At 43.2% G+C, this 13,719-nt stretch overlaps 1 protein-coding gene across 2 annotated transcripts in view; it reads left to right on the top strand.

Annotated features, from left to right (window-relative positions):
* The first annotated feature begins 843 nt into the window (after nt 1-843).
* The window catches only part of dnajb6b (DnaJ heat shock protein family (Hsp40) member B6b), an 18,509-nt gene continuing 5,633 nt past the window's right edge, over nt 844-13,719 (top strand). Inside the window, exons 1-8 of one of the 2 annotated variants that reach the window (XM_030348861.1) lie at nt 844-970; nt 4,618-4,766; nt 5,922-6,031; nt 6,399-6,479; nt 6,810-6,917; nt 9,131-9,247; nt 9,824-9,962; nt 10,192-10,262. In XM_030348861.1, coding sequence (XP_030204721.1) covers nt 4,702-4,766; nt 5,922-6,031; nt 6,399-6,479; nt 6,810-6,917; nt 9,131-9,247; nt 9,824-9,962; nt 10,192-10,262 — 691 coding nt within the window. In that variant the 5' untranslated portion in view covers nt 844-970; nt 4,618-4,701. Of the gene's footprint in view, nt 971-4,617; nt 4,815-5,921; nt 6,032-6,398; nt 6,480-6,809; nt 6,918-9,130; nt 9,248-9,823; nt 9,963-10,191; nt 10,263-13,719 lie in introns of those variants that run through there. The other variant, XM_030348862.1, reaches the window with a different exon arrangement.

Below are 13,719 nucleotides of genomic sequence, written 5' to 3'. Positions count from 1 at the left end.
TCGTAATTAACCTGAGCAAGTGGATAATTCCCTAATAACTTTATCCACATTATTAACATGTGAGCTCATTCGTTTCTGCCCAGTAGGCCTATTTGTAAATTAAGAGGCCTAGGCCTATAGTTTGTCAAATATTGGATTCAGAAATAATTCAAGTTTAACAAGAGTCTCTCATCTTCTAATCCCCATTCCAGCACTTCGATGATTTCGATTGATCAGGACTAGTCGTCCTGTACGACGCTGAAGTTGGCATCCGATTCGCAGCATCCGATTCAGCAGCTGGTCCACTTTAAATCGGTCCTGATTGAAAACCACTACACCTAGACTCTTCAAATCTGGACTAAATTATCACAGTGAGGCTATACATTATAATAAACATAGTTACAGATTTGTGAAACCTTTTTTTCTATTTGTGAAAATGCAATACAGGCTCATTTTAATGCTTTTTAGGGGTCCAGACTGCATTAGAACGGGTCCTGGTTGAAAACCACTACACCTAGACTAGACTTTGAAGAGTCTAGGTGTAGTGGTTTTCAATCAGGACCGATTTGAAGATTCTAAGTGGTTTTCAAGCCGAATCGGATGCTGCGAATCGGATGCCAACTTCAGCGTCGTGTCTCACGTTAACAATAATAATGTCGATACTTCCTCCAGAGATGTTTGCGCCTCTCTCGGCGGCCAGACGATGGCGCAACAGGCCGGAACGCAGAGGACGCGTGTTTCTACAAATTCAAGAGAACAGTCCAACAAAGTTGGCAGAAGTAGGCTACATTTGATTAACAAGGGAAAGAAAAACAAGGATTGTCTAACAACACGTTTGGGAGAAGGAGGAGATTAAGATATCTCGGGACATGCGCAGTACCGCTTCTGCACTGAGCGACTTGGCGGCGCGCAGCGGTGAGCCGTTATAAGAACCCCGCTGAGAAGCGACTCCACAAGACGCAGCGCTCCCTGAGACTTTCCCCTTGAACAGGTACGTTTTACTGCACGGTAACGTGATGTTGTTTGATGTTAAGGTATTTTCTTCTGCTTATAGGCTGATCCATCTAGCGCCACTGTCCGCTTCGCAGTCGCGTCAGTTGATCTCCCTGGTGTCTGCGTCGCTCTCTAACCGCTTCTTCTTCAATATGGTCATCATGATAATATGTAATAATTAGTTTATTAGTGTTATCTCCTAGTCCCAATAAATGCATCAACAACATATACTACTTGAGTTGCAGTATCAGCATACCCTAACGAGTGAAAAACAACTTAAAACTATATTTCAGCCTTGATGGGCAGGTGTTTAAATGACCTCCCCTGTTCGGGTGACACAGTGTTTACGGAACCAGAGGCGAGTGAACAAGTTCGGTTTTGGCACTACAATGATGTTCCCAACATTAGTAAGCAATGCATTTATTCAACAACCTCCCTCAGTTCTGTAACTTTGTGGGAGCCAGAGGCAGAGCCCTGAGGAACCCCTTCAGGTGATACGGTGCGCACCAGAGTTCGCTGCTTATCTTTTAACGACAGGGAGTACAGGGAGGAGAAGCTTCCCGATAGCTGCTTTCAGAATCGCATTCCTGCTGTCAGGTGTGTTGACACGGGGATCGGCTCCGAGGATAGGACTGTTTCTGAGGATAGTTGTCCCAACCAAATGTTTGACGACCAGGGTCCAGGTCAAGGTAACATGGATGGACGTGATGTCATCACTTGACCCATTTTCGACAAAGAACCATTCGGTCGTGTTATAACACGACCCATAACGGAATCGACCCACAATTGGCGAAATGGTAAACACAACATAATTAACCGCTTTTTTAAACAAAACCTATATTCAACCTAGAAAAAAAAGAAAGTTTCACCTCCCTAGTAAGAAACTCTGACTTATAATAGTACAGTCGGCCTATTGTCGAACCAAGAGAACTACTTTTCTCAGCGTATCAACACATCTTCTAGGCGCTCTGGTCTTCAGCCACCGCTGCAGCTCTTTACTTTAAACTGCAGGTGAGTCCAGAACAGCTATTTTCTATTGTAAACGTTTGCTTTATATTTAATATATTTAAAGATACGTACCTTGCGCAGGCCATTATCAAACAATGCTTATTGCGTTGATAACATTGCTTTAAGGTAGGCCTATACATTATGCTTTTTCCGCAATGGTGCTAGCTGTCAACGTCGTGCAGCTTTCCAATTCGGAAATTAAGACGTTATTTTGCTTTTGCACTCAATGGTCTTTTTTGAGGGCCTTTTTGAACATTGCCAGGGATAGGGCAGAGCGTATGTGGAGTGGTAGGCGTTTCCAGAGTGTGGGAGCATTGGCTGGTAACAAGTGGAGCTGTTGGGGTAGCCTACTTTTTAAATCTGTTTGATATTAACTTTGACCGTTCAATTTTTAAAAATAGTCAAATTGCAAAGGCTTACTTTATGGGTCAGCAATGTGGTTACAATCCAATATAGGCACATTATCAACAACATCAACAACAGTATTCTCCAACATGATGTTGGAGAAGAATGTTCTATTCATCCCAGTGTGGCCTGTTGTTTGAGGCCCTGTGTGTTGGTCTCAGAGACAGGTGATGCCTGGTTCTGTTCTGTTGGCTTCTCAGAGCCGGTACGCACTGAAGCATTGTGGGTAATGGCTGACCCACATTTCTCTCTCTGAGGGCGCTTTTCATCAGGACACTCTTGTGTTCTGAGTGAAAAGACACACACACACACACACACACACACACACACACATACACACACACACACACACACACACGTACACACCCACACAAACAAACACTGTGTGCGGAATGCTTCAGACAACAAAGAGAGCGAGAACACCTACACACACAAACACACACACACACACACACACACACAATTCACGCACACACAAAGAGACTACAAACTATACACAGGCCATACAAGCTCTTTGTGATATGCACACAAACAAACACACACACACATTCACAAACATTGTGCCACATACATTGCAAGATACACAGAAACACACACTGTGCCCATATTGTTTTCTTCAAAGTTGATTGCATATCTCAGACGAGTGGAGTGGGCGTAGGAGAAGGTACTTAGTACTACCAGAGAGTTCAGTCTGTAAGCATACCTACAGTCAATCATTGTTTTTCTTTTTACACTTTACATGTGGGATTTCCATACTTTATATTTGTGGGATTTTATATAGTCTTATCTCATATTTGTAATCGAGGTAGGAGAAGTCTTTGGTGAATCCTGATCTGTTTATTTTAGATAGCTGGCGGGGTGAATACGATGGCGTGCAGAGGAGCGCTGCGTAGGCCTTCTCAACAACAACACATATGTCTGCCACTGCTAAATAAAATAACAGCAACCGCCTGCCCCAGAGAGTGACATGCTAGGGAAAAAATGGGTTGTTCTGTTTTTCTTGTAATCATCAAAATAAGACTATTTGAAGTATAATTTGAATTTATAGTAACTAACCTAACACCCAATGACAAAAACACTAGTAGCAACCCATCCTAACACATATCAAAACAAAGCTTTAATTTATTCACCAGCAGTCTCGGGCAGCAAAGGTCACAGGTTATATTTAGCAAGCTGAACTAGTTCTCTGGTTGTTTCCTGGGTGTTAGCTGTATGGCTAAATCTGTCTTTCAGATCTGACGGAATTGTTCTGGTGCTAGTGGGATCCGAACAACAGTTGCATCTGCATATAAATAGTTGGATAGAACAAATGTTATATTATTTTAATTTGATCAACAATCATAATAGCGCAAAGTTCTGAACAAAATGTGCACCAGTTGAACATGGTTATCTTATCTTCAACCCGACTCACACTGATACACTCAACGTTGTTTGCTCCTCAAATGCTTCAATGGTCCTTACGTGTCTTAAGTCCTCACAAGCAATTAACACGACAATGTTTAATCTGGTCAAGGAATCCTTATAGTACTGAAATGCATTCTAAAAGCATAGTATAATCTAATACTTTGCTAATATAACCTCCGAGCATTGAAATATCCCCAGGAGATAGCCGTTAGAATTTAAATGATTTTCGAGCGTTGGATCTTCCATTACTTCGACAAGCTATCTTTAAAGTATGTAAATACATCAAAAAACAATCACCAAACTTTTAGCTTCCTTGCGCCTTGAGGTCTTCTTCTAAGTCAAGGGCAGACAGTTTTTCTTTCATGATCAAATGCACCACATGGTCATTCCATGCGATGTGCACGGGCGACAAAGCAACAGCCGCGTGTGACGTAGCATGTTATCGTTGTGCAACATGCTCAAAATATTAAAAACAAGACAAACAAGCAGCAGCTGTCCTTCCTGTCACGTGTCTTGATAATGTCATGTGTATTAATACTCTCATACACTCATCAGATCTGAGTGTCTGAAGCTGTGCATCAAGGCCAGGCCAGCATAGCGCTGTCCCTCTCAGAGCCATTATGTAACCTGACTGTCCCGCCGAAAGCTTCTCCATTCCTATGCTCCCCCCCCCTCCACACTCATATTAAGATGCCCTCTCCTCCACCGTTGCCAAGGGACGTAGCGCTAACACCGCGCTAACAGCGCTCCTAGCCACAGTCCCTTCACCGCACGCACCGCTAATCTCACTGTGTCACTAACGTAGCTCCGCTATCTCTCCATTTGTAGAGCCCAGAGGAGGAGCCTAACTTCTGACGCAGGGCACCCATCCACACCCCCATCCACACCCCCATCCACACACCCCACAGAAGCATGGTGGACTACTACATAATTCTTGGAGTGCAGAGGAACGGGTCGGCGGACGAGATCAAACGAGCGTAAGTTATCCGCTCGCCTTGCCTGCCTGTCGGGTGCTCTATGATGAGGTAACGATGAGGAAATTAGTCTTATTTTAACATTACTGGCCATGTAGACACACACACACACCCACAGCCACATAAAGATACACAGACACACACACAAATTGTATTTGGTTATACATACACTCACAGAAACACAAATTGTGTTCGGGTGTAAACACACTCAGACACACTCACACAAGGCTTACGGTTACTTTGTGACATCATGCGGGTGACCTTCGTGTTCTCAGGGTCAACTAGCTGGAATGCCAAAGTACCACTGAGGGGTGCTGACTTCACCCCCTCAGCTCTTCTGTTAAACCTGTTGGAGCTGTATGGAGGACAGTGCACATGACAAGGGTGGTACAGGTGTGGTCTAGGGCCCTGTGGGGCAGGGACCTATATCTAGACCATAGAGGGCTAGGCTAACCCTAACCCTTAATGCTTATTTAGGATTGGCACAACATGACAAATCCCATTATTCATTCTGATGAACAAGCCAATATAAAGGTGGAGGTTAGGACAAAGCCAGTGAACAGAGACAGCAATCAAACTGGTTCTCATGACAGTAAGCTACTTTGCTGAGCCACGACCCGCTCTCTGTCAAGATGTATTCTCTGCTGTGTGTGTTACTGTGTGTGTGTCTGTGGGTGCGCGTGAGCCTGTGTGTTTGTGCATGTGTGTCTTTATTTGTCCTTCTCTGTTGGTTAAGCTGTGTGTTTGTTCACCCAAACAATGTGTGTGTGTCTGTGAGTGTGTGTTAGTGTGTGTTTGTCCCTCTCTGTAAGTTTACTATTGGCATTCATTCCATTAATGTGCGTGTGTGTGGGTGAGTGTCCTTGTCATTTTGCAAGGTTATGTGCAGGGTTTTTGTGTGTATATGTTTGGGTGTGAGTTTGTGTCTCCTTGTGTGTTTGTATCTCGTGTGTGTTTACGGTAGTCTTGGTTACAACCCTAAAAAAAGATCAGATGATTCTCCAGGGCTTTAACTGCTAACTGTTTTAAAGCAGTGCCTCTGTGGCATCATACAACCATATGATTGGAATGGACACAATCTCTAGAATACATTAACAATATCGTGTATTTAGAAATATACTGACAACATCCAGATTTATTACAACCGATTTTCCAAAGGTACCGAAAGCTGGCGTTACAATGGCACCCGGACAAGAACCCTAACAACAAGTGCGAGGCAGAGAGGAGGTTCAAAGAGCTAGCAGAGGCCTACGAGGTGCTGTCGGACGGTGAGAGATGAACCCGTTGTGCTGGTTACCATGGTTACCCTTTTTCCTGGTAACCTGCTTTCCTGGTGTTACCCATTGTCCCTGGCCACCTATTGTCTATGGTGACCTGTTGCCCTGGTTGCCTGTCGTTGTGATTACCTGATGCCGTGGTTACCTGTTGGCCCAGGTTACCTGTTGCCCTGGTTACCTGTTGCCTACGGTAACCTGTTTCCCTGAATACCTGTTGGCCCAGGTAACCTGTTTTCATGGTTATCTGTTGTCCCGGTTACCTTTTATCTCATTCACCTGTATTCAATGGGCACCTGTAAGATAGCCTTGGGTTTTGTGTAACACGTGCTGACGCTGAGTCCCTCTCCTCTGGCCCCAGTCACCCAAAGGACCACGTATGACCGCTATGGAGCAGAAGGAATGTCAGGCAGGATGGGCGGTGGATGCGGAGGAAGTTCAGGTAGGACGTTAAGACGTCTTGAACATGACTTCACACCAACATGACGTCAGAACATTAAAACATCCACATCCATTCCTATTGTACTCTCATGATGCTAGTGATTATTGTTGATTATTGGTGATGTATTTGGTGATGTATTTATTATCCATGATGTATTTGTTGATATGTTGATTATTGGTGATGTATTGAATATTGGTGATGTATTGTTGATGTATTTATTACTCATGATGTATTTGTTGATATGTTGATTATTGGTGATGAATTGTTGATGTATTGATCATTCATTATGTATTGTTGATGTATTGATTATTGCTTGTGTATGTGTTGCAGGAGGCCACTATGAGGCTCACTATAGTAGTAGCAGCTTCACATTCCGTAATCCACAGGACGTTTTCAGGGACTTCTTCGGTGGTGCGGATCCGTTTGCAGATTTCTTCGGTAAGGCCTCTAAACCCACTTACCATAACCCGCCAACCCTAACCCTAACATTGCACCCCGTTCATAAATCAAACTAACCTCAACCCTTACCGTTCACACATCTAATACAACCAAACTAACCCTTATCGTTCACTCCTGTAATAAACCCTAACTAACCCTTTCTCTTACCTTTCACTCCTGTATAAACTCTAACTAACCCGTTCCTTTCACTCCTGTAATAAACCCTAATTAACCCTCACTCTTACCTTTAACTCCTGTAATAAACTCTAACCAACCCGTACCTTTCACCTTACCCTAACTGTCACATATGTGCATCATGAATCTCATCATGATGAAACCTGCCTTATTTCGGATAAATGCAGCTGATATTGTTTGCTTCCACTGTACAATTATCTATTGAATCCCTCTGATCCTCAGTATTGCGTGTCTGTACAAGCACAAGTATGGGCAAGTCTAAACAGTTGGGTGTGATTCCTGCACGTTCAGAATCAGAACAAATTGATATGCAGTGAATTAGACCTTACGTTACACCAAAAACAATTATATTATTCCTTAAGGTGGCAGTAGAAGCTCAATAAGAAGAATAAGGAATAGTGTATAAAGAAGCTCACACTGAATGACAGGCAGACCCGAGTGCTACAGCTGTATAAATAAGTTTTGCAAATGCGCATTCGCGCACTGTGATTATGGATTTAATGCTATGCCATACGTGCACACTCACTTACAGAGGGGTATTTTACACGTTAACCTTTCTCCGCTGTCATAAAGCCTTACTTTATGGACCAGGAATGCAAAAACTAAACCTAACCCTCCTTTTCCAACTGGGTTAGGCCAAGGTTAACGCTAACGTTGAGAAGTAACATAGGGATGGTTAAGACAATCAAACACAATCACACAGTAATTAATATGTAATAATTGTAAACTAGTGTCAGTCCTGAAACCAGCTTTGACAGAATGAAATGTAATAAATGAGTTACTCACTTTGTTGTATTGCTAACACTGTATTGCTAGTTTAATAGTATATGACTATTGCTTGTAGGTATAGTATTGCTAGTATGCCTACTTCAGTTTAAAAGTAATTGATAGTAGTTAGTATTGTATTATTATAATAGCTTCACTTATTAGTATTGCTAATATTGCGAACATGATAGTCTAATTGTAGGTAGGTTGCTGGGCAGTGATTGGCTGGTGTCGTGTTCTCTGATTGGCCGGTGCTGTGGACATGGTCTGGGTTGGTAGGCATGTGGTCTGAGCGCCTGCAGCTCTAAATATGGAGAGCAGACAGTGGACTGAAATGAGGACCTACATCACTCTGGTGGAATGCTTTCGAAAATAGCTTCTGTATTAAAACAAGAGTAGCTTGAGTAACACCAGGGAGGGGGGCTAGTGTCTATGTGTGTGTGTGTGTGTGTGTGTGTGTGTGTGTGTGTGTGTGTGTGTGTGTGTGTGTTTGCAGGCGTACACACACATACAAATTGACACGTGAAAGGTTTGGTACAACTTGCGTCATTGTTTGAAACCTGAGAATTTCCAAATGCTTGTTTTGATCGAGAATTTAAAAAGTCAATGAATCCGCTGTTTCAGCTGGAATTAGAACACCATGAGATTTATAAAAAACATATTTTGGCTGAGAGTCTTAGGAAGTAGGGAGGGCATATTTTGACCCTGCGCAACTTAGTGATACCTTTTTAGCAACGTCCCTGCAATATAGTGAGCAGAATTGTGTATGAAATGCGCTGTTCACCATGTCGTTATACTGGGAAGCTCAACCCTCAACCGGACGCAGACATCATAATAAACTGCTGCTCAGACCGACATCCACACATCCACACACACCGTAGGGATACAGGAAGTGTACAGGAAGCCTCACCCTCTCTCGGACATGATCATTAAAATCAACTGCTTTCCGGAGCAAGTTCCACACATCCACACATGATTATACTATAAGTGTCAGCGAAGCTCAACCCTTTCTCGACCCATACAAATTTTAGTAACAGCTACAAATGGCATAGATTACTAAATTCATCACAATCATTTAAGAAATATAACCACGTTTAATGCGACCGGATTTTCGAAAAGGAAGTTGAAGAGCGTATATGGTGTGTTTCCACCCAAAAGCAGGTAGATTTAACCTTAGTGTGTTTCATGGCTGGTCCATCAGGGTTTGATAAGTAATCGCGGTGTTGTGACCCCCCCCTTCCCCCCCCTCCCAGATGACTCCTGTCATGGGGGCCTCCACGGGGGTCTTGGAGTTCACCATGGGGGGCTGACCCACAGCTCCGGCGGATCCTACTCCCAAAGCTTCAGCTCCAGCTCAGGGTTTAATTCTGGTAAATACTAACGTACTACCACACAAACACACACAACGGCAATCCTTTCGCTGTCTGCTCACACCTCTAGGCCAGATGTAGAGCTCTAATCTAGCTGTTAAACATTACGATTTTGAACTCTTATATAGATGTAGTGCTCCGGGACAGATGTTAAACTCTAATCCAGATGTTGAGCTCTTAACCAGATGTTTAAATTCTAATCCAGATGTTTTCCATATGTAGAGCTGTAATCCATCTGTTACACTCTAATCCAGAATCAACCTCGAATACAGAGGTAGAGATTTTATCCAGTTGATTCAACAAATCGAGATGTTAAATCTCTAATCTAGATGTTGAATCTTAAATCTGTAATCTAGATGTTCCCCTTTAATCTAAATGGTAAACTCTAATGTAGATTATGAAACTGAAATCTGTTCAACGTTTAAACCATATTGAAGATTTAAACATCGAAATTTGCACCTAGATTTAGAGCTTTTATCCAGATGTTTAAAATCTAACCCTGATGTTGAACTCCTATCCAGATGTTTGAACACAAACCCAGATGTTGAGCTCTAACCCTGCCTCTCTGTCTCTTAGGGTCCACATTGGGGCAGTTGGGGGGGATCGGTGGCGGGTCTATCGCCTCATTTGGCTGCGGGGGCGGGGGAGGGGCGAATGCCAAATCAGTCTCAACCTCCACCAAGTTCGTCAACGGCAGGAAGATCACTACCAGGAGGTACAGTCTGTCCGTCTCAGTCTGTTTGTCTCTCGGTCTGTCCACCTATATAGATACACGTATGTAGTTACATAGGTTGGATTGTTATGAAGCTAATTCAAACGTTCATCTGTTTGTGTGTGTGTGTGTGTGTGTGTGTGTGTGTGTGTGTGTGTGTGTGTGTGTGTGTGTGTGTGTGTGTGTGTGTGTGTGTGTGTGTGCGCGCGTCTGTGTGTGTTTGTGTGTGTAGGATCGTGGAGAACGGCCAGGAGAGGATTGAGACGGAGGAGGATGGTCAACTCACGTCTGTGACAGTCACCGGTAAGGCGGAGGAGCACAACATGTGCTGTCATTAGTTCCTCCTCCTGGTCAGCCTCCTGGACAGGAAGTAGCCCCTCCGGAACAGGAAGTGACTCCTCCTCCTGGGCTAACCACAGGAAGCAGTGCTGGTATAGCCAGATGCCACTAGAGAGTCATTCCTCTGGCTTTACATCTCTCTCTCTCTCTCTCTCTCTCTCTCTCTCTCTCTCTCTCTCTCTCTCTCTCTCTCTCTCTCTCTCTCTCTCTCTCTCTCTGTCTACTGGACCAAATTGTTTTTTCATCTCATTTTAAGAGCAACCAATATTGCAATTCCAATGGTTACTCTTCAATAGATTCATTATATTTAGTATTTTGATTCTTGGTATTGATTTTAATATTGTTTTTATTTTGTACCATTATCCCTTTTCTTTACTGCCTGCTGGTTAGAGAGCTTAAAAAAGTAGAAGCACCTGATTGGTATAGCGCCTGATTGGGGCTTTTACAATGCCATGGGACCATCTTAACCAACCCGTCTCTAACTTCGAGCAGCATGTCTCCATCCTACGTGAATAGAACTGAGCAATAAAGTATTAACCTGTGTGTTCTTTGGGTTTGCCTGGGGTCTTTTACTGTTATTTGTTTTCCATCTATGCATGAGCATGTTTTTTGGCGCTTCCCTGTCAACGGTTAGCCCACGACTGGCACTGCACACAAATTAACATACTGTACTGGGTTGTATGGACTTTGTTTAAAAAAAAAAAAGCAAAACATTTGAAGGTTAATAAACATTACCTGTGTTAGTCATATGTCGTGTGTGATGATTTGATTGGCTGCCTGACATCAACACATGCACGCTCCCCTCCCAGCTGCCCCCTCCACCAACACGAGTCCATCACCACCGTGACCTCACCCCCACCGCGACCTCACCAGCATAACATCATCATCACCATCATCTCAATATTACTAACGAATATAAAATCACCAAAATAACTATAAAATGATCTTGCATTCATCAGAATAACCTCATCAGTTTGCTGTTATTCTATATAAAAGTGAATTCTTTCAAATGTTTATTTAACTATCAACTATTCAGCCATTAACCAGACGCATTATCCAAAGCTTCTTCAGACGAGTGAAGGAGGAAGGGGTTGGTGGGCATCTTGCTCAGGGTAGGACTGCAGATACTGGGGACTATGATCTCTCAGATGGCACACTGACCACTACTAGACTATCACTCGTCTGACAGGGCTTCACAGTGAGTCGAGGAAGAGGGTCAACATTTTACAGAAAAACGTGTTGCCCTCAATCATAGTTCATAAGGATGATGTGCAGATGTGTTGAGCAGATCTGTCAGGGCTTTATCATAAGCGTGGGCAGGTATAGGAGCTACCTTGGCAGGTACATAAACTACCTCGTTAGGCATATGAGCTACCTGGGCTGGTTTATACCTGGCCCCCCTTGTCCTCACTCTTGTGTGGTAAATGAAGTTCCACTCTTTGTCTTCTAACCACCATGCCCCCTGTTATTAAATAGGGACATACATTTAACACATACACATGTGACCTTCTAGCATAGTTTATTAGGATGGGGTCATCCCTATGTTCCCCGGGTCCTATGTTCCCTGACCCTATTTTTAAAATAAGGTCCTATGTTCCCCGTTTTTCCCAAAAAGGGTCCTATGCTCCCCTGTAGCCAAATATACCGGGGAGCATAGGACCCTTTTTGGGAAAAGCGGGGAACATCGGAGCCTTTTCTTGGAAAAGGGTCCTATGTTCCCCGCAATCTATCAATCTTTGAAAATAGTTCAACTTTGACGCGACATTCGCGTGCTGACAGCCAATCGGCGTTCAACAGCGTGGCCACTGAGTGACATGTGTAACGTAACAGCCAATCAGCGTTCAACCGGCCAACCCATTGCAGTGCAGTCCGGGGTGAACTGCAGCATTGAGGAGAAAGTGATTGTTGCCGCTTGCGACTCCCGGAGCTCTTTATATAATTGTATAATATAATTGTATAATAATATCACGGCAAAAAGCTCTGTGCGCCTCCGGATGGCCGTAACGCGGGGAGCTCTCGTAGGGATTGGGCTTCTCGGGGTTTGTTTACCGGTGTTGTGCCGTATTATGCACCCTTGGCGTGAAAAGCACCCCCTCGCGGGAGCGCGCTTGAGCCGCTCCGCTGTTGGAATATCGCAAACAAACACTGGGGGAAATGCTGCCTCTTGATTTAATGATTTGTAATTCGCCTCAATATCGCAAACAAACACTGGGGGAAATGCTGCCTCGTGATTTAATGATTTGTAATTCGCCTCAATATCGCAAACAAACACTGGGGGAAATGCTGCCTCGTGATTTAATGATTTGTGAAGGGAATAGAAGGAATTTAAAAAATTAACTTGAACTAGGAAAGGTCCACTTGGATGAAACTCACTCCACACATCTGAATCAGTCAGATTAATTGTCACAAACCATTTACTTAATACTGAACAGATCATCGTGGCAAGTACAACAAAACAGCCCTGCCCTGAAAAGCACCCCCCCTGTATTTCTTTTTGGTTGATCCCAGCATCAAACGCTTTTCACAGTCTAGAGATGGGACTAGTGTGTATAACCAGAGTGAGTTTCATCCAAGTGGACCTTTCCTAGTTCAAGTTAACCAGGGGTGCACATCGTGGCAAGTAGCCTACAACAAAACAGCCCTGCCCTGAAAAGCACCCCCCCTGTATTTATTTTTGGTTGATCCCAGCATCAAACGCTTTTCACAGTCTAGAGATGGGACTAGTGTGTATAAACAGAGTGAGTTTCATCCATGTGGACCTTTCCTAGTTCAAGTTAACCAGGGGTGCACATCGTGGCAAGTAGAAAAACACAGCCCTGCCCTGCCTCTTTTATCCCAGCATCAGGTAAACAGCGTAGGCTACAGATGTGGATATATTTATTATATTTCATTTTATTAAGCAGCATGAAAAATATTTCATATCTTAAAAACAAGACAGAGAGAGCATATCCTTTAATATTGAGAAACACATGACAATCAGTGCACTTCAAATTCCTTCACCTTTACCTTTTCATTGCAGGCCACATTCTAGATCAGAATGTTATTGTTGTTGACCTAAATTAACCTGAATTGCAGGAAAAGCTACATAATATTTAGCCAAGCCTGCTCTATGATACACTCCTTTGTTATTGCATTTGAACACATGCAATATTTTATATTAATTTTAATATATTTTATACTGTAAATATGAGCATTAGAGCTCAATAACTCCCAGGTCATGTGACCTATTTGCTCAAAATCAACACAGAACAGAAGATCTAAGCCTCCTCTATGACTCTCACCTGTTTTTATTGCATTTGAACACATGTCATTTTTATATTAATTTTTATATATTTTATACTGAGCATTAGAGCTCAATAAGTCCCGCGAACCAATGCCATTCCCTTCTATTCCCTTCACAAATCATTAAATCACGAGGCAG

This window comes from Gadus morhua, chromosome 23 (assembly GCF_902167405.1).
Source record: "Gadus morhua chromosome 23, gadMor3.0, whole genome shotgun sequence".
In the NCBI taxonomy this organism is placed as follows: Eukaryota; Metazoa; Chordata; class Actinopteri; order Gadiformes; family Gadidae; genus Gadus; species Gadus morhua.
This window is presented reverse-complemented; position numbering and strand designations above follow the sequence as displayed.